Source organism: Gopherus evgoodei, chromosome 1, assembly GCF_007399415.2.
Source record: "Gopherus evgoodei ecotype Sinaloan lineage chromosome 1, rGopEvg1_v1.p, whole genome shotgun sequence".
Taxonomy (NCBI): Eukaryota; Metazoa; Chordata; order Testudines; family Testudinidae; genus Gopherus; species Gopherus evgoodei.
In genome coordinates this window covers 291,402,127-291,429,125 of record NC_044322.1, presented here as the reverse complement: position 1 = coordinate 291,429,125, position 26,999 = coordinate 291,402,127, and the positions used below count along the sequence as shown (strand labels likewise).

Here is a 26,999-nt window from a genome sequence, read left to right as displayed (position 1 = left end):
AGCTTTGGGGCATGTGGTTCAGACCCGGGGTCTGTGTTGTAGCAGACTGAAGTGTCTGGCTTAACAGGACAGGGTGCTGGAGTCCCAGGCTGGCAGGGAAAGCAGGGGCAGAAGAGTTGTGGCACATCGGTTGGTAGTTCCCAAGGGAGTTTCTGTGATCCAACCGGTCAGAGCTTGGTTGTCCACCTATATTGCTAAACCTTGTGAAATTCTTACACAATGGCCTGAAAGCAACTGTAATGTACAAAAACCAAGAGTCTAACTCATTTAACATCAACAGTGGAGTGAAGCAGGGTTGCGTACTGGCTCCTACGTTATTAAATACTTTTTTACTTCTCATTCCTGCTTCAACATGCGTCCCATGATATTGGAGAGGATGTCTATCTTAGCTCTGGACATGATGGAGGTTTCTTTAATATTGCAAGGTTCAGAGCCAAGATGAAGGTGAAGGAGACCATCATAAGGGATCTGTTGTTTGCAGATGATGCAGCGCTTGTGGCTCACAGTGTTGATGCCCTACAGTATCTTATTACCAAGTTCTCTGATTCATGCAAAATCTTTAGCCCAGCAATACACGTGAAGAAGACTTTTATCATGCACCAAGGCTCTTCAAAACCAGTTCCAGATATCATCTTACATGGTATTCGTTTGGATGGTATTGACCAATTTTGCTACTTTAGCTCTACTGTCACCAGCATTGTAGATCTTCTTGCTAAGCTCACTAGCAGAATTGGCAAATCATCCAGGAACTTTTCAAGACAAAGCCTGGAACAATAACAAATTGTAAACTAAGTGAAAATCCGTATTTATGTGAAATGTGTTTTATCCACTCTTCTATATGGCTCAGAAACATGGATGACTTATGCCAAACATACCAAAAGATTAAACAGCTTTTATATCAGATGCTTGCTTCGAGTAAGATGGCAAGACAGGGTGACAAATGTGGAACTGCTAAATCTTGCTGATATGTCATTCATGGGAACATTGATTAGTAAGAAAAGACTCAGGTGGCTTGGACATGTCAAGTGAATGCCAGAATACAGGATCCCAAAGAGCGTGTTGTGCTCATGAAGGGTTTAGAAAGAGGCAGACTGCTGCATAGATTTTGGGATGCTTGTAAAGATGACTTAAGTATCCTTTGGAATCTCTCTGAATGATTGGGAAAGGAGAGCGGAATGCCGCTCTGGGTTGGTGGAGACAGCTTGTAGATGGAGTGAAGTGTTGCAAGGCAGACTGGATCAAGATTTGTGATGACTGGCATCTGAGGAGGAAAGAATCTGCTGCTTGGATTCAGAGCACTGCTAGAGTGTGAGTGTGCCCTACCTGAGGCCAGGACTGTTACTCGCGCATCGAACTCAGCAGCTATCAAAGAACTCATCGGCACATACATCATGCTCTGTAAAGAGCAATAGTGCCATTTATTACATGTACTGTGCCAATTCTGTGAACAACAAATCAAGGTTCATTGTCCAAAGCTGCCAATATGGTATCTTTAACCAACAATAAATATTCTACAGCAAGACAAAAAGGAAGACAGATACCATATACTCTGAAGTATGAAATAAGAGCCATAAACAATTACAGAGACATATGTTGGAAAATATGTCTTAGGGTTTAGTTCCTAGGTACAATGTATGTCAGATCCCTATAGTCATAAATGCCGAGTCTCCTATTTTTTTTCCTTCATAAATCATAATGTGCAAGTAGATTTTGTGCGTGAGCTGGTAAATATTAGTGACAACCTTGAAAAGCTGTTATAACCTGGGTGGATGTTCCTATAATAAAAAATCCTTGTTGTTTTGAGTACTTCAGAATAGTTTGATTTTAGTTTCAAATGAACTAACTTCTTAGTGTGTTAAGTCAGAAATGGTTATTCTAAACATAATGCAAGGAAAATGAAAATTAAATCAATGATGTGATTTGCATTCCATTTCCCAAACATATTTATGTTTAAAATTAAATTTGAATTGAACATACAACTTTGAAATAAAATTACTAATTACAAACTATGAGAATGACTTATTAATTCTTCCAGAGCACAAACTACAAATAATTTCAAAAGCTTCATATTCCTAATGTAAATTGAAAAATTCAAGATAATACACTGCAAACATACTGTGGGCTGTTTTGCACACACCCATCAGGGTATTCAGTGAGAATTTTGTGTAGTCTCTTTTTGGAGGCTCTTGAAAATCCTTATGGTTCTACGGAAATTGCGCCTGGAAGACACATGCACAGTTAGGACCTTCTAAATTATGACTGAGTGCATGACTTACAGTAGTGGGATGTGAATGCATTCACCCTTTAGGTGTATGTGTCTGAAAAACGTGGCACCCATTCTGAATTAGGTCAGAGAGTGTACACAATGCCTGTCAGGTCTGAAATGTGATGGCAGACAGTAGGAGGTAGCCCAGATTCCAGTCTCCAGCCAGTAGACATTCATCTACTGTCCAGCCTCATAATGTCACATAAGCCCATGTTGTATCCTCCTTGTTGAAAGACCAGCCTATATAATGGAGATGTGATTCTGAGATGAGTTCTCCTCCCTCCATTCCTGAGAGGTGGAAGAATTCAAGTACAAGCGGAGGGATCTCAGCATCAGGAATTAGCTGTATTACCCACACTCAGCGAAGAGTTCCAGCAGCAGCAGCTTTGTAAGTGTGGGAATAGGGATCAGGAAGTAAACAATTTTAGAATGCATTGCTGAATTCTCAGGGCACAGCTGTAAGGCAGCTCACTAAGCTCAGACAGAACCTAGCCACCAGCTATGAGGATGTTTTCACAGAAGCCAGCAAGGCAGTGAGTGACAAGAAAATAAGACTGCTGTTCCCCCATGATGGTGAGAGGTTGCAGGTAAGCAGCTACACCTGAGACAGTAACCATTGTGCCAGGTGCTGAGATTTGTCCAGCAGTTCTCTCCATTTAAGAGATATGTGGTTTTCTACTCTAGAAAAACAAACAGTATCACAGCTTGACACAGAGCGTATGTTGCAATTAAACACTGTTGCTCAGTTCTACACTGCTTGTGTAGCAGTTTCCCCATCTCTGAAATGGGGGTTATACTTACCAGTTTCATAGTGGTGTTGCTAGGCTGAATTATGGTTTAATGTCTATAAAGCACTCTGAGATCCTCATGAGAAAGGTGCTATATAAACCTTGTGTGTGTGTGTCCACATAACTCAAGTTTCAAAAGAACAAAGTGAGAAACCATTATAAAATTAACAAGCTTAGGCCCATTACATTAATTTATATTTCTCATTATATATCAAATAAACAATGCATAAATAAAATAAAATAAAATAAAATAAAGGATATAAGAAAGTAAAAAAAAAAGTTTAAAACAAGCATTGAGCAATGTCTCTCAGAAACATGAGGATGTATAGTAGCTTATGCAGGCAAATATAACAGCATTCAAGGAAAAATAACTTTACTCAGATTACATTTTCCTCAATTTAGTTTTGTACCATGTGTTTTGGCTGACAAATCCTAAACTTTAACATATTAAGCTTACTCGTCATGAAATGAAGACAGGAGAAACAGGTGTGAATTTTATTTTAAAGGACATCTTTGGACAGAAAGGAAAATTATTCTATTATTCTATAACCACAGCAACAGCTTTCCCAAATAATTTATCTTCAGCTATCAGTAGCACACAAGATTTGTATTAAAAAAGGCCATGTTTCATTATTAGTTAGTTCCTGATCCTTCAACAAACGTTGGCAGACAGATCATTGTGCCTGTGAGGAATTCTGCTGAATTTTGCCTGCACAATAAGCTGAAGGATCAGGGCCTTACTATATGCACTAAGCAAAACCTTGTTAACTCTCACTTAAGGGAAAAATAACAGTTAGATACAATTGTTGGCATATGACTCTAAACTTGTTAATCAATTGTAGTGTTAAACTTGGCAACTGGAATTCAAAATTTGATTCTGATCTTAGCAATATGGGAATACATACTCACTTATGTTAGGCCCCAGCTATATTATGAAAAACAATCAAAAGGGACAATTGTAACCATTGAACAGCTAACTTTAAAAAAAATGTTTTTAAGGTGTATTGAAAACACATCCTTGTTATAAAGTCTTGAACAATCTTTACATGTTGTCTTGAAGTTCAATTGCTTTACCTTGACAATGTAGGTTCAATTAAAGAGCCAGCCCTTATTTTCAACTGGTCAAGTTCAGATCTCAGTTTGTCAATTTCTTCTGACAATCTTTCCTGAAAAAAGGAGAAGTGTTATTAAGAGGAGTTGTACTGAATATAAAACTGTAAAAGAATTGGTTACTGACTTCTAAAATAGTAAGTAAATTCAGCCATAGTCTCCTTTTGATGACCCCATGCAAATACTATTACTGTTAATAATGCCTGTGCATTGAGAGAAGGCTGTTTAGTACTCCTCACTATTTCCTCACAAGCTGGCAGGAACTTTCTGAAGGGCTCATGCCTGAAAATTACACTTTTTTAACGCAACTTGTGTTAGAAAAGAAGATACTAAAACAATAGTTTAGGGCTGAAAAGGCAAAGTAAAAACCATTTATCATGGATGATGACTTGAAAGAAGCACTAATAGCAAAATTAGGCTGATACAAAGAATGCTGAGGAATGCGCTTCCAAAAATATGTGGAATGGTGGTATATGATGCTGCCGTTGCTAGAAATGACTATTACCAACCAACCAAGTAATGAATAACTTGCAAACCAGGTAAGACCATGATTCAAGCCCGTGTTTAAGTCCATCTCTCTTCAGCCCTTAAGTATTTAATTTTAAGCATGTAGTTAAGTCTCACTGATTTATGGCTCCAATTCAGCAAGGTACCTAAGTACACACCTAGCTTTATGCTTGTGAGTAATCCCCTTCTTTAAAGATACGCAGAGGTTTAAATGTCTTGCTGAATTGGGGCCTTAAGGCTCAATCTTGGGAGCTGGTGAGACCCCCTATGAGGTGCTCAGAAACCTCAATTTCCAGCAATGCCAATAGACATGAAGGATGCTAATCACCACTTTGCACCTCTCAAAACTGGCCAAATTTTGAACACACACAGTTATAACAGTTGCTAGATAAAAGAGGTAGGTTTCTATAGTTTTGGGGTTTTTAACATAAAACAATTCAGCTTTCTTCTGTTATAATAATGAATTTCTAAAAATAATTAAAACAAAGCAAGGAATTGGAAAATTAATAAAATTGTAAATATAAATATATATATATAGCTGCCACATTCCTAACCCAAAATTAAGTGGCAACAGATATTTTAAATATTTTTGTAATAGTGTCAAGTATCAGATAATATGTGTATGTGTAGATAGTGTATTACATATAAAGGTAATATCATTATTATTTACATTATGCTAGTACCTAGTGGCCCAATTTTGCAAGGAGCTGTACACATACATAATAGACAGTTCTTGGTCCAAAGAGCTCACAGTCTGAACAGACAGGACAAATAGTGGCTGAAAGGAAGATTTATTATCCCATTTTACACATGGGGAACTGAGGCACAGAGACATTAAGTACTTGCCCAAGGTCAAACAGCAAATTTGTTTCAATCAGGAATTGAATCACAATCTCCTGAGCTCTAGTTCAGTGCCTTAACCACAAAATCTCCCTGCCTCTCTACAAAATTACTTATGGTAAAATAACAATAGATTTAAACAGATATTTTCTCTTGCCATTTTCCTCACTTCATGTTCATTTTGGGTGTCATATGGTAATAGTTATTTTCCCCTTAGGAACAAGTGCAGCAGTATTTTTTCCATTCCACACTATATATTTTAAGTTAATTGGACACAATGCAAAAATACTTTCTGTATAAATCTAAAGGTGGATGTATTTTTGTGTTCTACTGCCTTTAAGGCAAGCATATCTTTAAAATAAAACTAAAAACATTTATATTAATTTGACTGATTCACTAAACCAGTGTTTTGTTGTTAAATTGCCCTGAACTCAGAAAGGCACCTTTCAGCTATGGTTAGTATAATTTAACTGCACCTGTTACAGTAAATGTATCAAATCAAATAATTATTTTCTTAACTAAAGATGTATAACTATTTACATGAAAATCTCTGTCTTTTTAAGAACTACAATTTGTATGGTGAAATCCTGGTCCCACTGAAGTCAATTCACTTCAGTGGGGCCAGGATTTCAACCATAAACTATATTTTTAGGAGCATTTTTATATAGCATCAATTTCTAGCTTAAGCAACTGGCTTGGTAAAGAAGCATCTACTCCAGGATCCTCAGGAGTATTTTACTGATATTTGATTAATTTCCAGGGGCCACTTTGAGACATTAAGTACACTATAAACATATTTTTTCATATTAAAATAATATCAAATGATTTTTCTAAAATAAAACAATGAGATTACAGATAAAATAGGAGAGTTATATAGTACCTTGTCATGTAAAGATTCTTCCAAGTTCTTCCTGAAACTTTCAGATTCCTGAATTAAAACATTCTAGGAGAGAGAAAGACATTTGAAATGTACATTAAACAGGAGGAAACATCCAGTACCAGAAGCTGCCATCTGATCAAGTTAACTAAACTAAATGAATTGATCCACCTTGTTCTCCACAGAATTTTCAATATGAATCTGTTTTGGAATGCATACAGGTCAGATCAAGAACCCTATAAACAATCCAAATATTTTCTTTCAAAGACAGAAGACACTTCTTTAATACCTTAATCTGAAATTTTACACACTCTTTTCCCCACAGGTTCTCTCTGTGACAGCATACTCTCTACTTTCTACAGTATTCTGCCTCAGGAGCAGCAAAATCTACAGCAGTACATGCAGGGCTGGCGCTTCCATTTAGGCAACCTAGCTGGTTGCCTAGGGCACCAGGATTTGGGAGGGCGGCATTTTGCTGACCTCGGCGGCAATTCGGTGGCGGGGGGTCCTTCCGCGCTCTGGGTCATCGTCGGCAATTCTGCGGCGGGTCCTTCACTTGCTCCGGGACCCGCCGCCGAAGTGCCCCAAAGACCAGGAGCGCGAAAGGACCCCCACCTAGGGTGCCAAAAACCCTAGCACTGTTCCTGAGTACATGTCACCTTGGAGAAGTTTGGCTGGAGGTGCATTTGAATGAGGATTTCAGAGGAACAGATCATTTTCTTTGATGACTGAAGGAGACTTTAGTGAGTTTTCTACCACTCAAAGGAATCTGATTTTTAGAGTGAAATTCATCATGGTGTTGAGGGCCAGAACAACTTTTCACAATATAAGCCCCATTGTCACATTCTGGGGTGGAAGGGATGGGGAACCAGAAACCAGCATATCAATGATGCAGGGGAGCTTGGGACTGTAGAAAGAGTCCCTGAGCCAGTACCTTTGTGTGGGTGAAATACATTTCAGTCTTTGTGTATGTATGAAGAAGAATGGAATTGGGATGGCTAAAGTGGAAATACTCAAATTCAGAGGGCCAAACATGAATTTGCTCCCCAATAATCCCAGGAAACATCTCAAGGATGCGTTCAGAGCCAAGCAATAGGTAAGACAGGAGCAAATGGAGAATGTTTCTGAATGTCCGTGTCACAAATCCTCAAACTGAGTCTATAATATCATCACTTTAATCACCTTCCAGCCTTCCCTCCTCAAGCAAGTGTTAAACACACCTCTTTTTTATTTCTCTTTAAGATAACAAAGGGATTAGTGAATCCACTGAAGAACAACTTCCATAATTTATTCTTTCTCTGGTCACTGACTTACCTATATATATCTCACTCCTACCCTGAACGAAACCTTTATCTGGGAATAAAAGAGCACATAACTGTTATGTAAACTTTTAACTATACAGAAGAGGCAGGATGCAATTCAGGAATGAGAACAGATCTGGGACTTGGGAACTCCTGAATTTTAACCCTGGTTCTGCCACTGCCTTATGTTGTGGCTGTGGGCAAGCTTGGGTAAGCTCTCCACCTCTGGTTCTCCTTCCCCATCAATAAAAATGGAGATAATAATATCCACCTCACAATGGCATTTGAAGAGTTCTTTCATGAAAGTATGTACCTTGATTTGAAGATCTAAAAGCTCTATAAGTTGTATATTATCCACAGTATTATAAAAACTCTACCAGAATATGAATATCTGATATTTTGCTTGATTCTAAAAATTTGATTAGATTTGTAGCTACTAGGTTCACATTTGCCTGTGCATCATAAAGTCAGCATCACATTTATATCCAGATAAAACATATACAGTAGTAACTTTATTCAATTTAAGTTTATTCTGCCCTTTGCACTTTTACCTTTTCCTCAAGTGCTGCCATTCTCTCTTTTAAGTGTAGCTGCAGGCGCTCATTGGATTCTGTTAAAAGTCTGTCTACAGTATCTGATAATCTTTTGTTGTGCTCCTCATTCATTTTCTCTCTTTGTCTTGCCTTCAGTACAGAACAAAGGAAACACAAGGATAAGTTTCCAAGTTAATTAATGCCCTATTAAAATACGTAGATTTTATGGTCATTGAAAATATTTTCATTAAAATATCCAGCAACAGAAGAAATTATAGTTTAAGTTCATCTATTGATCACTACACTAACTTCTGAGCACGGTATATTAGAAACTTCTGTATCAGAAGACTGTTTACAGCCAACAAAAACTAGATTTAAATCAATTGACTAAGTTGATGAAAAAATGCAGCACAGATTCTGCTCTCAGACTCACAAAAGCAGTATTCTACAATTAATGGAGTTGTAGGCATGTAACTGAGGGCAGAATTTGGCCCTATGTTGTTAAATTATAAGCACAAAAAATAAATGGTCTGCAATACACATACTCTTTGAAGTTCCTGATTCTTTTCTTCAAGCTGAGCTTCCAAGTGTCTCATACGTTCTTCAATGTTACCATGTCTTTCTTCTGCCTGTAAAAAAAATAGGAAGACTCGGTCTGAAATTTAAATTGCTTTGCAAATCTTTATGTCAGCAAAGTTTAAACAAAATATAAAGCAAGCTACTACTAACTGCAAACTTAGTTTTCAAAAAATAAACTTTATTTAAACAGGCAGCTGAACAGCATTGCTTGAAATGTGTCAGCTACAAAGGCCTGTTACATCCAAGCATCAGCAAAATATTGGAGTTATTTATGAGCAATGAAATCAGCCAAATGTAACATGCAGACTGTGCATGGTTTGAACACAAACCTGCCATCGTAAAATTGTAAGCTCCTGAAGCACTAAACTGCACGATGGTTGATTATCAATAAAAAAATAATTAAAAAAATAAATGAAAACAAATCAGATGGATTCTATTTAGCAATAGAAAGTAAAGTCCAGTAGGACTACCTTCCTACGTATGGAGATCATTTCTTGTAGCTTAGCTTCCATAACATATTGATAATCATCAGATGAGGTAGAAGAGGTTGGATCAGACTAACAAGTTAAGGAAAAGGAGAAGGACAAAATTGAAAAATCAGAACTAAAGACACTGACACTGAAAAGAACACAGCACAGAATGCTTAAACGAAAAGTGTGACTGAAAATTTAATACTTTGACTGAATTTTATGTGGAATAAACTACACTGATAGTTGGTGGATGTGATGCAGTTGATGTGGATCAACTAAAAATAATGGAATGCTAAAAAAGCTATCAACCTAGATATGGAAGTTCAAGGTTAGTGATGGCTGGCTGATGAAAGGTTACTACAGAGTGAAATCAAAGCAACTCTGGTTAATACGGTCTAATGTAGTAGTTGGAATTATGGTGAACTAAACACCAGAATATGATGTTGAGGGGCCAATGTCAGAAAGTTCTTCAGGATTCTTGCTACCACTTCATAGGAATGAAAACAATGCACATATGTTGGAGAATATACTAAATTAATAGATTAGTCATTTATAGTAACTGTGCAATATAATGCTAGATTCCCTCATTACTGCAAATACGAAGAATTAACCATATAAAATAAGGCTTAAGTTTTAGGATTCTATTTTAGAATAGATCAAGTAACCCCTTTCTATTCTAGTAAAACAATATAGTTCCCAAACTTTTCAAAGATGATCCCTTTGCAAGATCAGGGTCATAACTAAGAGAAGAACCTATAAGCAAAAATGCATTAATTTGATAAAAAGTAATTTAAAACAGTATAGGTACTGAATATGAAATATCGCAGTCCATCCAAAGATTCAACACTTTTCTGAAAGAATCCAGCTGAATAAGTCATTTGTTCTAAAATATGGGTCTGCATGTTCCCTCTTACCAAGGAAGTCTACGCTAACAGTGTATGTTGTTGGTATGGAAACAAGAGAGATGCATCAGGAGCACAGCTAGCACGGTGCTACCAATGCCTTTCTTTGTGAGCTCCTGATTGCCGAATGCTCAGAGTACTCATTCTCTCAAGAGGTGATCTCTTGGTCACGAGATGAGCAATCTCTCAATGCATCTAACACTATTAATAAAGTAATCCTTCGTTAGTGAGACTGTCATCGACAAATGACTTACCAAAATAACAGTTAGGTATATTCATCAAAGCAATTACCATTGGTACACAATAATTTAAAATCACTTCAATGGTATTATCAGACCTAAAGAGTCATTGACACAAAATTAGACTGATGGACAATTTTATAAACATAAACTGCAACTGTCAGTATGGATTCATTCCTATTACGAACAGTATGACTATACACATACACTGATATATGAAGTTTTAAACCTAACCACTGGGTTTTTTAAATACAATGTTATTTAGTTGACATCATTTTCAACTGTATTTATAAAGTTTATTCACTTGTAAAATGTAAAGGGTAAACATAAATGTCCTGGATAATTCTTTGATTAATTTAGCCTCTTTTTCTCATTGTAGATTATCTGCAAGCAGATTGTGATTTATTTGGATCAGTCATTATTTGAAACTACTCTATTTTTATTTATTACTATACGGATCAATCACAATCAGTTCGACATTGAGTATTCGATGTTATAAATTTGAGCTTTATAAGTTAGTTGTATTTCATCACATAAGTCATATGGTATAGTTTCTCTTCCCTTATTAGATGAATATGACTCCTAAAATCAGTAATAGGACTGGAAAAAAGTTCTCAGAGCTCTGAATCACTGATCATGAGGTAGCAGAAACATAGGATTAGGGAAATTATAGATTATTTTAAACCTTTTACTTTCAGGGTCACAGAGAACTTGCTGGAAGCATCATTCCTAGAAAATTAAGCTACTCTGAGGTTTAATGGCCGAGTGCAAAGTTAAATTTAATTTATTCTCAACACTTTTACATGCAAGATCCTTATATGTTCAAACACATTACTTCTAGCTTTGAAGAGCACGTCACTCAAAACTTCTGATAAGTAGTTTTGCCTTGTATAGCATACTCTGATAAAGAAGTCTGGGCAGCTGTTTCATTCAAATGTGCTGCTCACATCTATATTTCAAATTGTAGGAAGAATTTTCATTCAAAATTATACAACTGATAATTCTTTAACTACGTGATTTGTCTGAGGCACCAATAAAACAAACAGGGTAGAATACCAAAGTATTTGTTGTTATAGGAAAAACTCAATTAATATTTCTGACCAAAATGCACACAGCTTCTTTATAAGTCTCTGATTATCCAGTTCCTATGATGACCATCATGCATGTTAGAATCCACACCGCTCATTCAGCAAGGTACTTAAGCATAGGTGTAAGCAGACATATTTATTTCAGTGAGATTACTCATATGCTTAAAGTTATATACTTGCTTAAATAACCTGAGCCCCTGTCATCAAGGTATCTGATACTATATTTTCTATTATAAAAGGCAATGAGCCTGATTTTCATTTACACCAAAGCCTCTTTACACTGTTCTAGTAGTCTAAAGTGAACACAATTTAATGTAAATGAGAATAAAGACCAATGTCATAGTTCCAAAAATATATATATTTTTTTAACGTTCAAGCATATTGGTTCTCTTTCAACTTCCTTTTGGCTCCTTTTGTTCCTAAAATTTTGCTCCTTATTTCCCTAAGAGGAAGCAAATTATATTCTATTTGGGACATTGGAAACTAACTGCAGTTGCTGATCCAGTTAATGCAGAGGCAGAATTGTGTACTGTGTACATTGTTTATTTGCAGATCTATAATTCAACTAAGTACACTTAAAGCTCTAGTGATATTGCAAAAAATGACTTTGGTCCAACTGAGATTTAAACATGCTTTAAAAGTGAGATTTTAATATTTAAAAGTGCATCGGAAAACATACTAGCAGCCAAAGGAATTACACTAATTTTTTGGCTACTATTTTGTACTGACTTTGCTCAAATATGACATCATAATCAAAGGTCAAACTTTTAAAGCTTTCTCAGGGTAGCAGGTAAAAAATGTTGATCACAATAATGTGGTTGAATTTTGAACATCACATGCATGTTCCATAGTTGATCATGATTTAAGTCCTTATATCAACAGTGGCTACATTTAAAAAGAATGTTTTATGAATAGTGTTGAACAGCTCATGAAATTTCACCATTCACCATAAAACCACCTAAGCTCCTGCACCTCTCTCTCTTCACAGAGGATCTTGTCAAGTTCTTCAAAAATAAAGTTGATTACATCTAACCTGATCTCTCCTTCTTCCTCCACCTTAGCTCTTTCCCCTCCTCTCTTGTCCCAAAGACTGATATTTCTCTTGTACTCTAAACCATCCCCCTGCCTCAGTGACCTCTCTCCTCCTGCCTCCCTTGTCCTCTCCCTCACATTTCTCCTCAACCTTTCACTCTCTTCTTAATACATACTAATTTATCACATCCATTAAAAACTTTGCTCTCACCTGTTCCTGTAACTTTCACTTTATTTTTCTTCACCTCTAAATTCATGGAATATGCTGTTTTCAACTGCTGCCTCAATACAATATATTACCGCCTGATGTGGCTGAATGGAGGAAGGGGGATGATGACTATCCTAGATTGGATTGAGACTGGGACCCCCAGACTGCTCCCTGAAAATACCAGAGGGGGAAACGTATCTGACAGACTACTCCCTTGAAGATGCTGAATTCCAGTCAGACTGCCTCACCTCCAAAAAATAAATATCATGTATGGGGAAGAAGGGATCATGTTGGAGGGGAGGATCATGGAGTCTTCTATAAAGATTTGTACATATATTCACAGAGACTAAAGCTTTGCCTTCACTGCAGATTTAACTTGATCTATCATAGATTTTCCCCATAGGGCAGATCCTGAAGCAGTTGTTAACACATGTTGCTACCCTGAGGTAACTGCAGTGAAAACAGGAAATCACAACAACTGAGATATGATGGTCCTCCAATCCATCCCAGAAGTCCCAGTGGCCAGGAGCAGATTTACCATGAAACAAACCATGTGGTGGCATGGGGTCCCCAATGACAAGGGGTCCCCCAAAATGCAGGACAAATCTCATCTGACAACCTGCCCTCGAGTCCTGGCCGGCAGCGTAGACGGACTCAGGCAGGCAGGCTGCCTGCATGCCATGGCCGGTGGCCCTACACTGCTCCCAGAAGCAGCCAGCTGCTGGCACGTCTTTGTGCACCCCGGGCAGCACACGGAGACCTGATGCCCCTCTCCCCGCAAAGGGTTCACTGAGACATGCCAGCAGCAGGGCTAAGGCTCCCTGCCCACTCTACCTCTCTCCTCCGTGCTGCTCCTGGAAGCAGCCGGCATGTCCCTGCAGCCCCTGTGTGTGTGAGTGACTCTGTGCACTGCCCTCGCCTTGAGCGCCGACTCTGCAGCTCCCATTGGCCAGGAACCGCGGCCAATGGAAACTATGGGGGCAGTGGTACGCAGACACCCCCTGATCCCCCCCCACCTACGAGCTGCTGCCAGAAGGGTGTGTGTGCCAGTCGCTTTGGGAGCCATGCCCCACAAGGTAAGTGCCACCCTCCTGCCCCCTCCCACACCTCAATCCCCTGTCCTAGCTCAGAGCCAGCACCCAAATTTCCTCCCAAAGCCCGACCCCTCATCCCTCTTGCACCCAAACCTCCTGCCCCACCCAGAGCCTGCACCCAGCATCCAAACTGCCTCCCAATGCCTGACCCTCACACCCCCTCCTGCACCCCTACCCTCTGCCCCAATCAAGGTACCTCACTTTATTTTCATTTACTTTCAATTACTTATAATATAGGAGGAGGATGAAGAAAAAAAGAATAAAAAGTAGTGGGAAGATAAAAGAGAGTGTTTTTTTTTCTTGGCTGGATCCTCACGGGAGTGGGGTGGGGTGCAAAAATGAAGCTGAGCACAGGGCCCCACTAACTCTAAATTCGCCACTGCCCTGGGCACCTATTCCTTTGTTCTTTTGATATCTGTCTGTACTCTGACCCCTGACCTGTAAAAGTGGACTATCAATCTGCCTTTGCTCAGCATCCTACTTGCAGTTTACCTGCCTGCAATTTCTCCAAGTTCACGCACTGCCAGTGTTTGATACCATAGAATGATGGCCACTATCAAGCACCTGGAACAGTGAAACTCTTATACAGATTACTTAGTCCAATTGACTTTGTAGTTTCTCTTTAGACAAAAACTTGGATGAAGGCCATTTTGGATGAAATATCCATTCTGTCCACAGTTCTCTAATCACATAAAATAAAAGACTGTGAAAAAGGCACACAGAAATGTATGTCTTAGTATGTTTATGATCAGAATGACGACTATATTGCACTGAAATATACTGAGTATCCTGCATGACTGAGATGAGACATTCTTCTCACAATATTAAGTGTTAGTGTTTGTTCAAGAAAAAAAATGGTGTCAACAAAAGACATGCTTGAGATTGAAGAAAAACTACTGGTGCATAAAATATTGAAGAATTTATAAAAGAAAACTTCATCTTAAATATAAAGCAATATTCTGCTAAGGGCATTAAAATGTCAGGTCATCTGCTGAATAAATCACAGATGTACAACTTAAAGCTGACAAGGGATGACTCATGCATGTGCACCATGGTTTTTACAAAATACTGTAACATTTGTTTGTCATTTCACGCAGCTTCCTTTTTGTTGAATCTTCTTTTTTCCAGAATTTTCAGTTCCCTTTCAGATTCCCCACCCATATACCTAAAGTGGACAGCACAAAATCTTGATTACTGAATACTGATTTTGTCTTAATGAGATAAAAGAAATTATATTCTATTTCCTTCTTGACTAAATTTCACAGAGGTCCTATAGCTAATCCTATAAGCCATCCTGGCACTGAAGACCTGATAAAAAGGGACAAATACAGTTTTGTGTTATTCTGCTAAAATATGAGGAGTACCTGTGGTACCTTAGAGATTAACAAATTTATTTGGGCATAAGCTTTTGTGGGCTAAAACCTACTTCACTCTGAAACCTGTTAAAAATGAAAATTAGTTGCCAAATAAAATTAATACAATCTCCTGTAGTGATAGAGAAAAGAAAATTCAAATAAATCATAATGATGTGTAGCATACTGTGCTGTATGGAGTTTTTCATTTTCTTCCAACTATAAATGTGAAGGATTAAATATTTTATGAGAATTACGTGTCCTAATGAAGTTGAAAATACTTTGAACTACACTACAGCATTAACTGCATGCACATCTGAAAAATTTGGTAGAGAGCAATACATGAATTTTGCATAATTGAAAATGAACTTTTGTCTTATTGTTTTTATGGAAGAAAGCTGTTGTACAATAAATTGTTAACAGAGAAACCAGACTGTCTTCGGTCCCTTTAGGGCTTTACATTTTTCCTTGTGATTTATCAATTGTAGTTTGATTACCTGCTACAAAGAATCAATTAAAAAAAAACAATATTCAGGATGGCTTTGTTTCTGTCACACACAACTCATCCTAAATGCCAGTAAGAAAAAATGTATAATTTTGTGTCATTTACTGTGGTAAAAATGATAATTGTGTCTCTCCTAATTAATGTGGTATAAAAACATTATGGAAAAATGATTTATCAGCTTGATTTTTTTTGGTTAAAAGAGAAATGTTTCCATATTTAAAAGCTAAATGAGATGATGATTTTTTTTGGAAATCCATGACATCTTTTTAAATATAATGTAAACTAAAGTAAGAGTAGTTACTGCACCTGCCAATAAAGACTGTGAGAAATACAGTCAAGGCACGTGGTATATCAAGTTATAACAATGGCATTAATAAAGCCAGGATAATACTACTTATGTTACATAGCAGTAATTAACATTTGCTTACAGTGTGTCTACACAGCATATTTTCCCCCTATTTCTTATGAGGTTGAAATGAAGTCCTTTTTTGTTATGGTTGTTGTAGGGAGGAATATAGAATGTATTAAACCAAAGTTAAACCAAACATTTCTGGAATGAACCTATTTCTCAGAGCAGTACCTTAGTCAGTGCTGCAATTCTCTGAGCTAGTTCAGCCTCCACTTCAGGCAAGGTCTCAGCCTTCCGCATTGTCTGTTGCAGCTTCTGTTCAGCGAGCTCAAGACGTTCTTGCAGCTGTCTGTTTTTTTCCTCCATCTGAAACCCAGAGACGAAAACAGAAAATATAAAAAGGCAGAATTAAGAAATGGCTGCAATTCTTGGGGGACTTTCTGAGGCAGGCACTCCAAGTGCGTTCAGATACAGATACTCTCCAGCTTGCAAGAGAGTTTATTATGTGCTTGTGAAAAGGAGTCATCCAAGTATGGAACTGTGCAGGCCTTTTACGCTATGACTGATATGAGAACTAAGGATTTCATATCAAGGCCAAGTAAAGAAGTTGAAATCTGTAAAGTAAGAAGATGAATAAACATTCTTTTCCCTCTAATCTGTGTGCTATTAGTGCCAGCCAAGGAAAAAAGCGTTTGTGCCAGTAAAATCAGAGTTTTGAAAGCCACGGACACAAACATCAACTCATTTACTGCAAAACCAAGAGCATAAGAGACTGGGAAGAAGTACATGTTTTAAAAGGATACATTTGCTAAAAAATTGTTGGAACTAATTGATGCCAGTAACATACCACTAGTATGATGGTGAAATCAGCCCTGGTTACACATCCAAGGACATCCATTATCAGTTCCTGTCAGCTATTTGCTTACTGCTGCACAGTTAATTTTTTGTTGTGAATTTACAGTTAAATCTTGTTTTATGTAAATGGAATTACTGAAACTTTGATAATCATTGAAAGAGAAGTACAGAGGGGGAAAAAAAGGGTGGGCCTTTAAGTTTTCTTTTGATAAGTAGGGTGTTTTCTGCCCCATGAGACATCCAAAATGAATATGATTTCACTTAGCATTAATTGTCCCCTTCCAATGAATTTAGGGTGGGACTAACAAGAGCATGCGGTAAATACTGTTATCTTTTATACTGGTATTTTAATCCTTTGACAGGGTAATAAGGTTTAAAATGTATTTTGTTGATGTTGCAATGCTGCAAATGTATTCTAAGTCTGCTTTTATGTAGCACAGTTATCAGTACTTACTATTCTCTGTAGGCAATTTATGCATATTGTAAAACTACTTAAATTGCTAATAAAAAACTAACCGCTGATATAGGTATTTTGCTCTTTCATCTATTGTTCTTACAGTTAAAGAGGAAAATTAATAACAGCCTTCAAGCAACTTTCAAAATAGAATCTAAAAAGTTTGGGTTTTGATCCTTTCATTCTCATTAATGAACATAAATATTTTTATTTTAATGGGGTTTCACTCCATTAGAGGACAAATTAGTTATCAAGGTGTTCTCAAATTGCCTTATAACTGGGGGAGCTCTTTTTTTTTCTTTTGCATTATATACTGTTTACAGATAAGACATTTGAAAAACGAAAGAATAAACCTTTGTTGTCTATTGAGGGAAAGAAAGAAACTCACTTCTCCAAAATTTAAGCAATATACATAGTTCTGCATTTTACAGTTTTCTATCCATATTGTAATTCTTGCCTTAAACTATAAGCAATGTTCTCCATTCACCTGATCCATTGGTCAGACAAAGAACTTGATTCTCTGTTGCCCTATGGCCCCTTTATTGCACTACGGCTGTGTAAATGGGCCTTAAAGGTAGCACATCTCTCTTGTTCCTCATTTTCCACCCTAGCATGGCTAGTGGAATGGTTCTAAGCCAGCCACCATTACAGAGTCTGAAGTGCTGGGAATTCCCAGGAGGACAGAGCTTCACTGCACCCACCGACTGTCATCTGTCGAAGCATATGTAAGAGAACTCCGAGGTTGCTCTAATTTTTACCGGAAGGCAATGCCATCTTTGCCTCCCTTCCACCCTTTCCCTGACAGCCCTATGCAGTGTACATTTCAGCCACAAAGGAGAATCAGACCCAAAGTTTTTGTTGTTTCAAAACTTAATCACAAATGACCTAGCTGGAACATATATAGGTTTTATTCTGTCAAACTCAAATCACTTTGTAGTAGAATACAACCAGAAGCAATTTGAGGGTTCTGGCACTCAAAAGTTCTTGTGCTTTCTCTCCTGTATAGCACCTGATAACAACAAATATTGATATATAATAATTAATAATGCCTCACAGCACCCCTTTGAGGCAGCTACACAAATTTTATAGAAATTTAAATCCTGTGCCTATGAGGTGAAGACCAACTAACTCAAGATTGTACTGAGCCAGCAAAAGAATCAGGAATAGAACCTGTAAGTTTTGACTCCCATTCTCCTCACTGAACTACTAGAATACCTCTCTTGCTATAAGATAAACAAACCCTAAGGATTCTAAAAGCTTTTTTAGCTCTAGAATCCATTAATTTGAATAAGTTCTAAATGATGGGCTTTGGAGTCTCCTATTTCAACTTTGGACTTCAGGTTTTGCATCACAGAAAAAAATATGACATGAAAGAAAACTGTCCCATCCTTATAAACCTTTTTAAAATGAAGATACATGGATGACAATTACTTGTGTAATCCATGCATTATTAAAATATTTTCACTTATTAAAACTCATTTTCTGCAAATGACCAGTATTTGGTGGAATAATCTTTCTTTTAAAATATATAATTTTTATTCACATTTGTGTGACCAATGATATCCAAGTAAACATGGTGCACAGATTGACCACTGTTTGCTCAGCTTATGTGATTTGATGCACACTGGTGCAGGACACCACAGGGATACATAACTCAGCACAGATACCTCACAGAGCTGAGTGGACAAATTGGTTTTGCTATTTATGATTATGGTAGCTAATGTGAACATTATAGACTTTGACCTGCCTGATTTTCTTTAAGGCAATTTGGTCCATGCTCTGTTATGGTTGATTTAGAATGAGAAACGTGGCCTACTTTAATAGAAACCTCCTATCACAACTTCAGGACTCATTTTTTTGTTTGTTTAGTGTTAACTTTAATTCTGCATGAAGAGAGCTGCTCCAGGGATGTAGATACTGAACCTGACGCAGGATGGCCTCCTTATTTGCCAGTTCATTTTCCAGTTTATCATTCATGTCATGTATGGAAGTGGATTCCCTCTGTGCACTGAGGTAACGCTTCTCAAGGGTAGTGATTCTTTCTTCCATATCTTCTTTCTGTGCCATAGCCTAAAATGAAGAAACATGTATTTCAAATGTCATTTAGTTGAGATGTCAGCTTAATTTTCATGTTAACAGTAGACAGAGCTGCAAAAATAATATGCAGAGGAAGTGATTTTCCTATTTTCTGTAGGGAGCATTTTTCCCCCTTTGGATTAATACGCCTTCATATAAATAAACCACCTACAAATGCCTATAGCAGAATTTAATGCCATCCACTAATATATATAAAAATATATAGTACAGAACAACATTCAGGGGAAACTGAAGATTTCTCAACTTCTCTGTTTTTTCCTAGTGATCTGCATTTTGGTATGTATGATACGTATAACAAAGAACCCAACATTAACTTGCTTATTTTTAAATAAGAGTAGACATGAATACAAAGGAAGAGAATCTACTTCATATATCAAAATTGAACATCACCATAGCAGTATTATACAAGTTATATGCCACTGATCAAGAAAGCTGATGTGCTTTAATATACTATAAATCTATTACAAGAGGAGGTGATAAAGGCCAGTACTGAAATCCACAGCACCAGGGTCCAGAACTGACTAACTTGACTCACTGTAGAGCCAAACCCTTACCTACTGTGAGTACTTAGTGTCATCAGTCAAACCTTACTCTTTAATTTGCCAGGAAGACAGTATGTGTGGAAGGTCATATATACAAGGGCTGCATGAACCCTACAGAATCAGTAGAGATATTGCTGCAGATGGAGTCCTGCAGCTTAAGTTCATAAAGGATGGCATGGAGCTAATCTCTGCATATTTACGTGAAGGTTTGAGTTCAATTAACTCAAATCTCCAAATGGAACCCCAATTCTTCTGCAGCCAAGCTCTTTCTACCATGAGACACGTCTACCACAGGCTTGTCTCCTTTCTGATGTATACAGAGAAAGGGAAGATACCATCCCAGTGCCCCTCCCACAATCAGAGGCCTGCAGAAGGTGCCAGGAGCCATGACTCCAACAATTTCCTTGGGGGACACTCCTAATAAAGTCTTCTGAGAGACAAGCTGCAGCACACACATAGCAAACAACTACAATTATTGAAAAACAAAAAAAGAGGTGCGATTGAGCATGAGGAGTGAGAAACATGCCGCAAACCCTAACATACAGTTACAAGAAAAACTCAGGAGCTGTGCAGCTATTATTCTGTAACCACAGTGATTAAGGTAGACTCATCCCCTGTACTCAGTAAAGCCAATGACTGGGAGCAGAAACAGGATGTTTGCTGTTTCAGCTGCTCTCTGATGCATGGGTGGGCTGTGCTGTAAGATCTTTGGGACATGGACTATCATTTGCTGTATTATATAGTGCCCAGCACATTGGAGCTCTGACTCAGCTAAGTCATCTAGGTGACACTGCAATGTAAGTGAAATAACTAAAACAAACAAATAAATAATACAGTACATTCCTGTTTATCCAAAACCCTATTATCCAAACTTCTGCATTATCTGAATTCCTTCCTTGTCCCCCAGAGCAGAGATTGCTGGCCAAGACTCCACTCTGCCCCACCAGGACTGCGGCCTCCCACCAGTACCTGCAGAGATTGGGCATCACTGGCTCTGCAAAAGCCCTGGGAGCCCTCTGCAGCCTCACTGTCACAAGAGAGAGTGAGTAGGCAGAGTAGAGACTCCTGGTCAGGTCTGTGAGAAGGAGGACAATCCACCAGCAGCAGGGGAGGCCAACTAAACGGCTCCCATCCTCTTGATTATTGGAACAAAATCAGCCCCCCCCCCCATGCTATTCAGACAGTTGGGAATATACTGTACTTTTGCAAAGTTCCTCTCAGGTTTGAATAGGCTGTAGTCTGTAGCAGATGATTTCCTTAGGAGCCCTTTGGGTGGAGAAAGAATAGCCCTTGATGCTCTTCCTCAAAGATGAGGGAGTGTGGAGGGGACACACCAAGGAAAGGAGAAGGAGAAGGGAGTCAGGACTAGAGCTGACTAGAATATGGCAATTCCATTTTGTGGCAAATTTTGAGGTTTTGAAATTTGATCTGCATTTGGTTGTGTATCTGGGTGGCCATTGGTGCACCAGCCTGCGATGTGGAATTGCCAAGTTGAAGTCCCTTCTCTGCCTGAGTAGGAATGGAATACTCTGCTGTAAATTAGGCAGAAGAGAATTTTAATCCCAGATTGCTCTGAATCAGAGAGCCTTGAAACTGGCTCACCCAGTTCATGGGCCAGCACCCTCACCATTGATCTAGCTCATTTCAGGCAAGGTTTTGGCTTTGACAAAACATCATATTTCACCAAAATTTAATTTAGTTGTAAATGTAGTTGTGCCATGAACTTTTTCTGATTAAAACATTTTGACCAACTCTAACAGGGATATTGCGTTTGCCAGGAATATCCTGGGGAGACAAAGGGACCTGTTGTAGGCAACCCAGTTAGGATAGAAGACTCAGTTGCAAACTCTTCTGATTTTATTGACATCTTTGTGATATTTGCTCTTTTCCTCAAGTCCCAGCTCCTGTAGTTGTGTAAATACTTGAGAATCTGAAGCTTTTTTTTGGAAAAAAAAAGTTTCTAGCCCTTGTTTGCTCAGGAAAACATATGAAAAGATGAATCATAAAAGCAGGGAATAACAAGAAGACAAATAAAAAGAACCAAACTGTATAACATGGTTTTAAAATACCATGATTTCTAAGTTAGTCTGATGATTTTGGGGAGGCTGACTCAAGAGTTTTAAATGCTCAGGGTTAGCAAGACTGGAAGAGAAGCCTTGCAAGAAGAAAGAAGCTGCTGCTGAAATAATTTTCCCTGCAGGTTCACTGGGATGTTGCCCACTCATGCCAACTCTCACACTGAGCACTTCTCTAAGGCACCTCCAACAGCTGCTTCCTTTCTCTTATTATCCACTGACAACTGATGGCATTTTTGAAGCGGAGTGTAAAGGGGCTTGTGAAGAGATTGCTTCCTTGTCATCTGAAGAGAGGAGCAAACAGATAATACAGGGTGAGAAGGCTATGCTAATGCAGAAACTAGTGGGAGAGAGTAATAATGTTCCACATTTTATATTTCAAAACAGTTATTCCCTTTAAAGTAAAATATGTTGTCCACTAAAGAGCGGAAGCCCTTGATACTTGATTTTGCCTTTTCTCCATTGGCTTCTCGGATTCACATAATAGGACTGATTTTCAAGCTGTAGGTGTAACTTCTGTATTTATTCTAGATATTCAAAAGTCAAAAAGAAAGAGCTTCTCTCTAACATCTATGAATGCTAAAACAGTTATCTATAAATATTCACAGTAAACAACAATCAGAAAAGGAAGGAAACAATAGAAAGGTTCAATTATATCACAGGTAGCAGGCCTATGCATACTTGGACACACTAAGATTGATTATATATATATGTTCCAATAGTTTTCTTACATATTGACTAGAAGTATTAAAAAATCCTGTAATTTATAGTGAATGGGAAAATGTCTCTCAAACCACATGGCTCTTATCTCTCTTGGTTATGCCAATAGTGAATTCACCAGCACGAGATGAAAGATTTTCCAATAAGAAACTCCCAAATGTAGTACTTTTATTTTTTGGATTGTGACTGCATTACCTGTATCATCATCTTATTATTATTATTATTTATACCTCAGTAGATCCTAGGAGCCCTAATCACAGACCAAGACCCCTCAGAACAGAAGGACAGCCTTGAGACAGGAGACAACAGATGGACACAGCCAGATAGATGGGGAGTACAAGGAAACAATGAAACAACACTTGTCAGAATGATAAGCCATGGTCACAGATCATCAGCGGTCTGATGGTTGACAAATATTTTGTAGGCATCATGGCAAAGAGAAGCATTATGGAGGAATTTCAAGGAGGATAATGAGATAATTTTGTGGATGTTTACAGGGAGCTCCTCCTAAGTGTGGGGCAATATGGGAGGTAGGGTGAAAAAAATGAAGAATTCTGTTTTAGCCATACTGAGTTTGAGCTGAGAGCTAGATGCAAGCGCGGAGCCCTATGAAACCCCACAGAATGTTGAACAGGGGACATGAGGAGGATCCTTTAGAGGATATAATTTAGGAGCAATTAGAGAGGTAAGAAAAGAACCAGAAGAGGACACAATCATGGAAGCTATGGGAAGAAAAGACTTCAAGAAGGAGAGCATGATTGACTGTGTAAAGTGGCTGACGTGTCAAAGAGGATGAGGATGGAGTACTGGTTCTAAGCTTTGGCTAGGAAGCAGTCCATTAGAGACTCTGGTAAGAACAGTTTCTTACAATACATTGTTACTCACATTGTCACTGCAACGGAAAAAAGATTACAAGAATTATTTATGCAAAATCCCCAAATTAAAACATTATCAAGGTTGCAAAGTCAGGCACTCAAAAGCTAGGAAATGACAGAGTTCAGGTTGCAAATACAACCTCCATTTGCTTCCCTCCACTTTGTGTGTATGCATTATGACTAGAGCTCCATGCCTGACAGAGAGAGCGCAGAAGTCATGGATTCTGTGACTTTCTGCAACCTCTGTGACTTCTGCAACAGCCAGTGTGGCTGACCCTAGGGTGCTCAAGTAGCTGGCTCTGAGGCCACAGCCACACTGGCCACTGCTGGAGTGGCTCTGGGGACAGCCACACCAGCCTGGCAGCAGTCCTGGGATAGCCACAGCAGCTGTGGTTCGCAGGCCTAGGCAATGGTCCCCGGCTGGCCCGAGCAGTCATGGTCCACTGGCCCCGGCAGCAGTCCCCGGCCACCTGGCCAGAGCAGAAGCGGTATACAGCCTCCAGCAGCGGTGACACTAGCCCCAGCTGTTCCCTATTCTGGGAACGACCCCCAGCAGCGGCCATCCTGCGCGCACCTAACACCCAGCAGCGCCCAGCCCCCAAGATTTAGTCAGGTATTTTTAGTGTAGGTCATGGACAAGTCACGGGCTGTGAATTTTTGTTTATTGCCCGTGACCTGTTCATGAGTTTTACTAAAAATACCCAGGACTAAATTGTAGCCTTAATTATGACACAGTCTTTAATTACAGGATCACATACCATTTTTTCCACAAGATCTGGCCTCTTTCAGTGCATAGGTTGGACAGTGCTCACTTAACAAGCAGCTATTCAATATTTTGTTTTATTCCCATTATTCAATGTGTGGTTCTTATTTACCACACACCATCTAAACCCTATACTGAACACAAAATGATTAATTTCCTCAAGGGGTTTCCTATGGTGTTCTCACTGTAGTTTTTAAGTGCTTCACAAGCATTAATTGATTATCTTAACAACACTACTGTGAGACAAGGTGGTGTTATTATCCCCATTTTACATCTGGAAACTGATGAACAGAGATTAAGGCCAAAATTGTCAAAATATCAACAACTTTTAGGTGTTCAACTTGAGAACATCGAAGGCCTGAGTTTTCAGTGTACTCAGCATTTTTATAGCACTTTATATATTCAAAGCACAGCTCCTTCGGCTCTCAGTTGTAGGTGTAATCATTCAGCCCAACTTCTGGTAATACGGCCCCTGAAGTCTCATGCTGGGCATTCAGAAAAGGAGAAATACGTAATTCATGACCACCTCTGAAAATTTTGAGTTACGAAATCTGCCCAGCATAATACAGGAATTCTGTGACAGAGACAGAGATAGAATCCAGTTCTCCAGGACACCATTTCACCACATGAACCATAAGACCATCCTTTCCCTTCCTGCAATCCCCTGCCTCATTTACTACACACCTAACCCTTTCCCTGAACCACTCTGCTCCTATTCATCCCACTAGTCCCTGTTCCCCTCTTCTCCCTCCCCACTGCTGCTATCGACCCCTGCCAGATCCCATTTAATCCACATGGCAATGTAAAAACTGCAGCCTCCTTTTTTATTTCAGTTGAATTGTTGTGTTTTGTTTTGTTTGTGCCCATTGTTGTAAATAAGAAACAACATCTTGAGGAAAGGATCTTAAAAAGGATTTGGGCATGGAATTCACTTCTCTGCCCTTGCCAGTGAAACAGCTCACCAACCTACATAAAGTGGAGATGCAGACATTTGCCACAGCCCGAAAACAGATGGCTCCAGAGGGACTCTTGAATTGACTAGGGGACAGCAACAACAACAATAGTAGTGGCAGAAAAAGCAGTTCATGGCACTAATCTACTCAGCTGAAAACACTGGTCATAATTTCCACATTTGGAATATCTTTGGGAGTGGAGGGACTTAGAGATCCAGAAAGGCGACTTCTCCAGGGAAATACGGTAAGTCAATGGCAGAGGCAAGAACTTAACTCAGATATCCTGGCTTATGGCTCTATGCTCTAACCAGAGCCATCCCTTGGGTACAGCAAATCAGGACAACCACTCCGTGCCCCGTGCTTTGGGGGGTCCCGTGGGCTGCCGGTGCAACTGGCCAGCACCGGGAGTGATCATTCCCGGAAGTGCCAGAGTGATTGGCCAGCACCAGGCATGGTCGGTCCCGGAAGTGACGGATTCCTCACTTCCACCCTGAGCCCCGCACTCCCCTAGGGATGGGTCTGGCTCTAACTATCTTTTGGCATCACTTTCTTCTCTTGATAGCACAGGAAAAGTAGAAATCAGAACACCCAAGAGGTAAGTGGGTAAAAATGGAGAGAAGAAAGTAAATGATTAACTGTACTCAGCCTACTGAGACGGTTCTTGTACATTCGCATACTCTTGCAAATTTCAGTGGCTGAATTATCATATACTTTGCTGACCGATTTGGGTGTTCTGATCAATAATCACATACTTCACATGCTGAACATAAAAAAAATAATACATTTTACTGATCAAGCTGAATACTGAAGGAGATGATGTTAGAGATTGCACCAAGATACTGTATGCATTATGTATAACAAACTGGAAACTTTTCACGTTTGCTTACATTGATTATAAAATTTATTTTCTTCATCCATCCTGATATTTTCATGGGGCTAATGAAATAAACTCTTCCACCAGCAGCTTTTATGTGTTAAGAACAAAATTTAATAATTTGATTTATCCACTGCAACTTTAAAAACACACAGCCAATAGGCAGCTGTATACATTCTGGCAAATTTTCAGCAGGAAAATATCCAAATGCATCAATCTGTGTGCACAAAGGGATTTAGACATTGCAGCACCTCACTCTTAGACACTCTGCTGCCCAGTGGAATTCATAGCCGTGAATTAAATGTTTAAATATTCATTGGAACAGGGACTAGAACGCATGTCTCCAATCCAAAAATGCCCTGACCCCTGAGCTAGAGTCATTCTTGCTTGCTTGCTGGCCTAATGAATATTTAATTATTAATACAAAATGGAATATCTTCCACAAAAGAAATATGGAGAGAGACCCACCACAGAATACTCATTAGCCGAGCAGTGGGGCACTCACCTGAGAGGTGGGACATCTGGGGTCAAGCCCCTGCTCCAAGTCAGCAGAGCAGGGATTCAAACTGGGGTCTCTCACATCCTGGAGGAGTGCCCTAATTATTCGGCATAGTGGGAGACACACATGACTTGCTCATGTCCACCTGTCTCTGTTGTGGGTTATACATGGTGTGAGAATGTCTACTGTATCGAGCCCCGCAATTGAGACAGATGGGGGCAACACCTGTATTGTGAATCCTACCACAATTTA

The 26,999-nt window shown here is 38.9% G+C and overlaps 1 protein-coding gene across 9 annotated transcripts in view; it reads right to left on the bottom strand.

The window, feature by feature from the left end:
* PPFIA2 (PTPRF interacting protein alpha 2) overlaps nt 1-26,999 on the bottom strand; it is a 666,887-nt gene that overhangs the window by 112,057 nt on the left and 527,831 nt on the right. For 6 of the 9 annotated variants that reach the window (XM_030548621.1, XM_030548623.1, XM_030548625.1 and 3 more), the window contains 7 exons: nt 19,273-19,419; nt 16,272-16,406; nt 9,272-9,358; nt 8,768-8,851; nt 8,241-8,372; nt 6,392-6,454; nt 4,129-4,220 (listed from right to left, as the gene is read on the bottom strand). In XM_030548621.1, coding sequence (XP_030404481.1) covers nt 4,129-4,220; nt 6,392-6,454; nt 8,241-8,372; nt 8,768-8,851; nt 9,272-9,358; nt 16,272-16,406; nt 19,273-19,419 — 740 coding nt within the window. The remainder of the gene's footprint in view (nt 1-4,128; nt 4,221-6,391; nt 6,455-8,240; nt 8,373-8,767; nt 8,852-9,271; nt 9,359-16,271; nt 16,407-19,272; nt 19,420-26,999) is intronic. The other 3 variants (XM_030548626.1, XM_030548627.1, XM_030548630.1) reach the window with 1 other exon arrangement.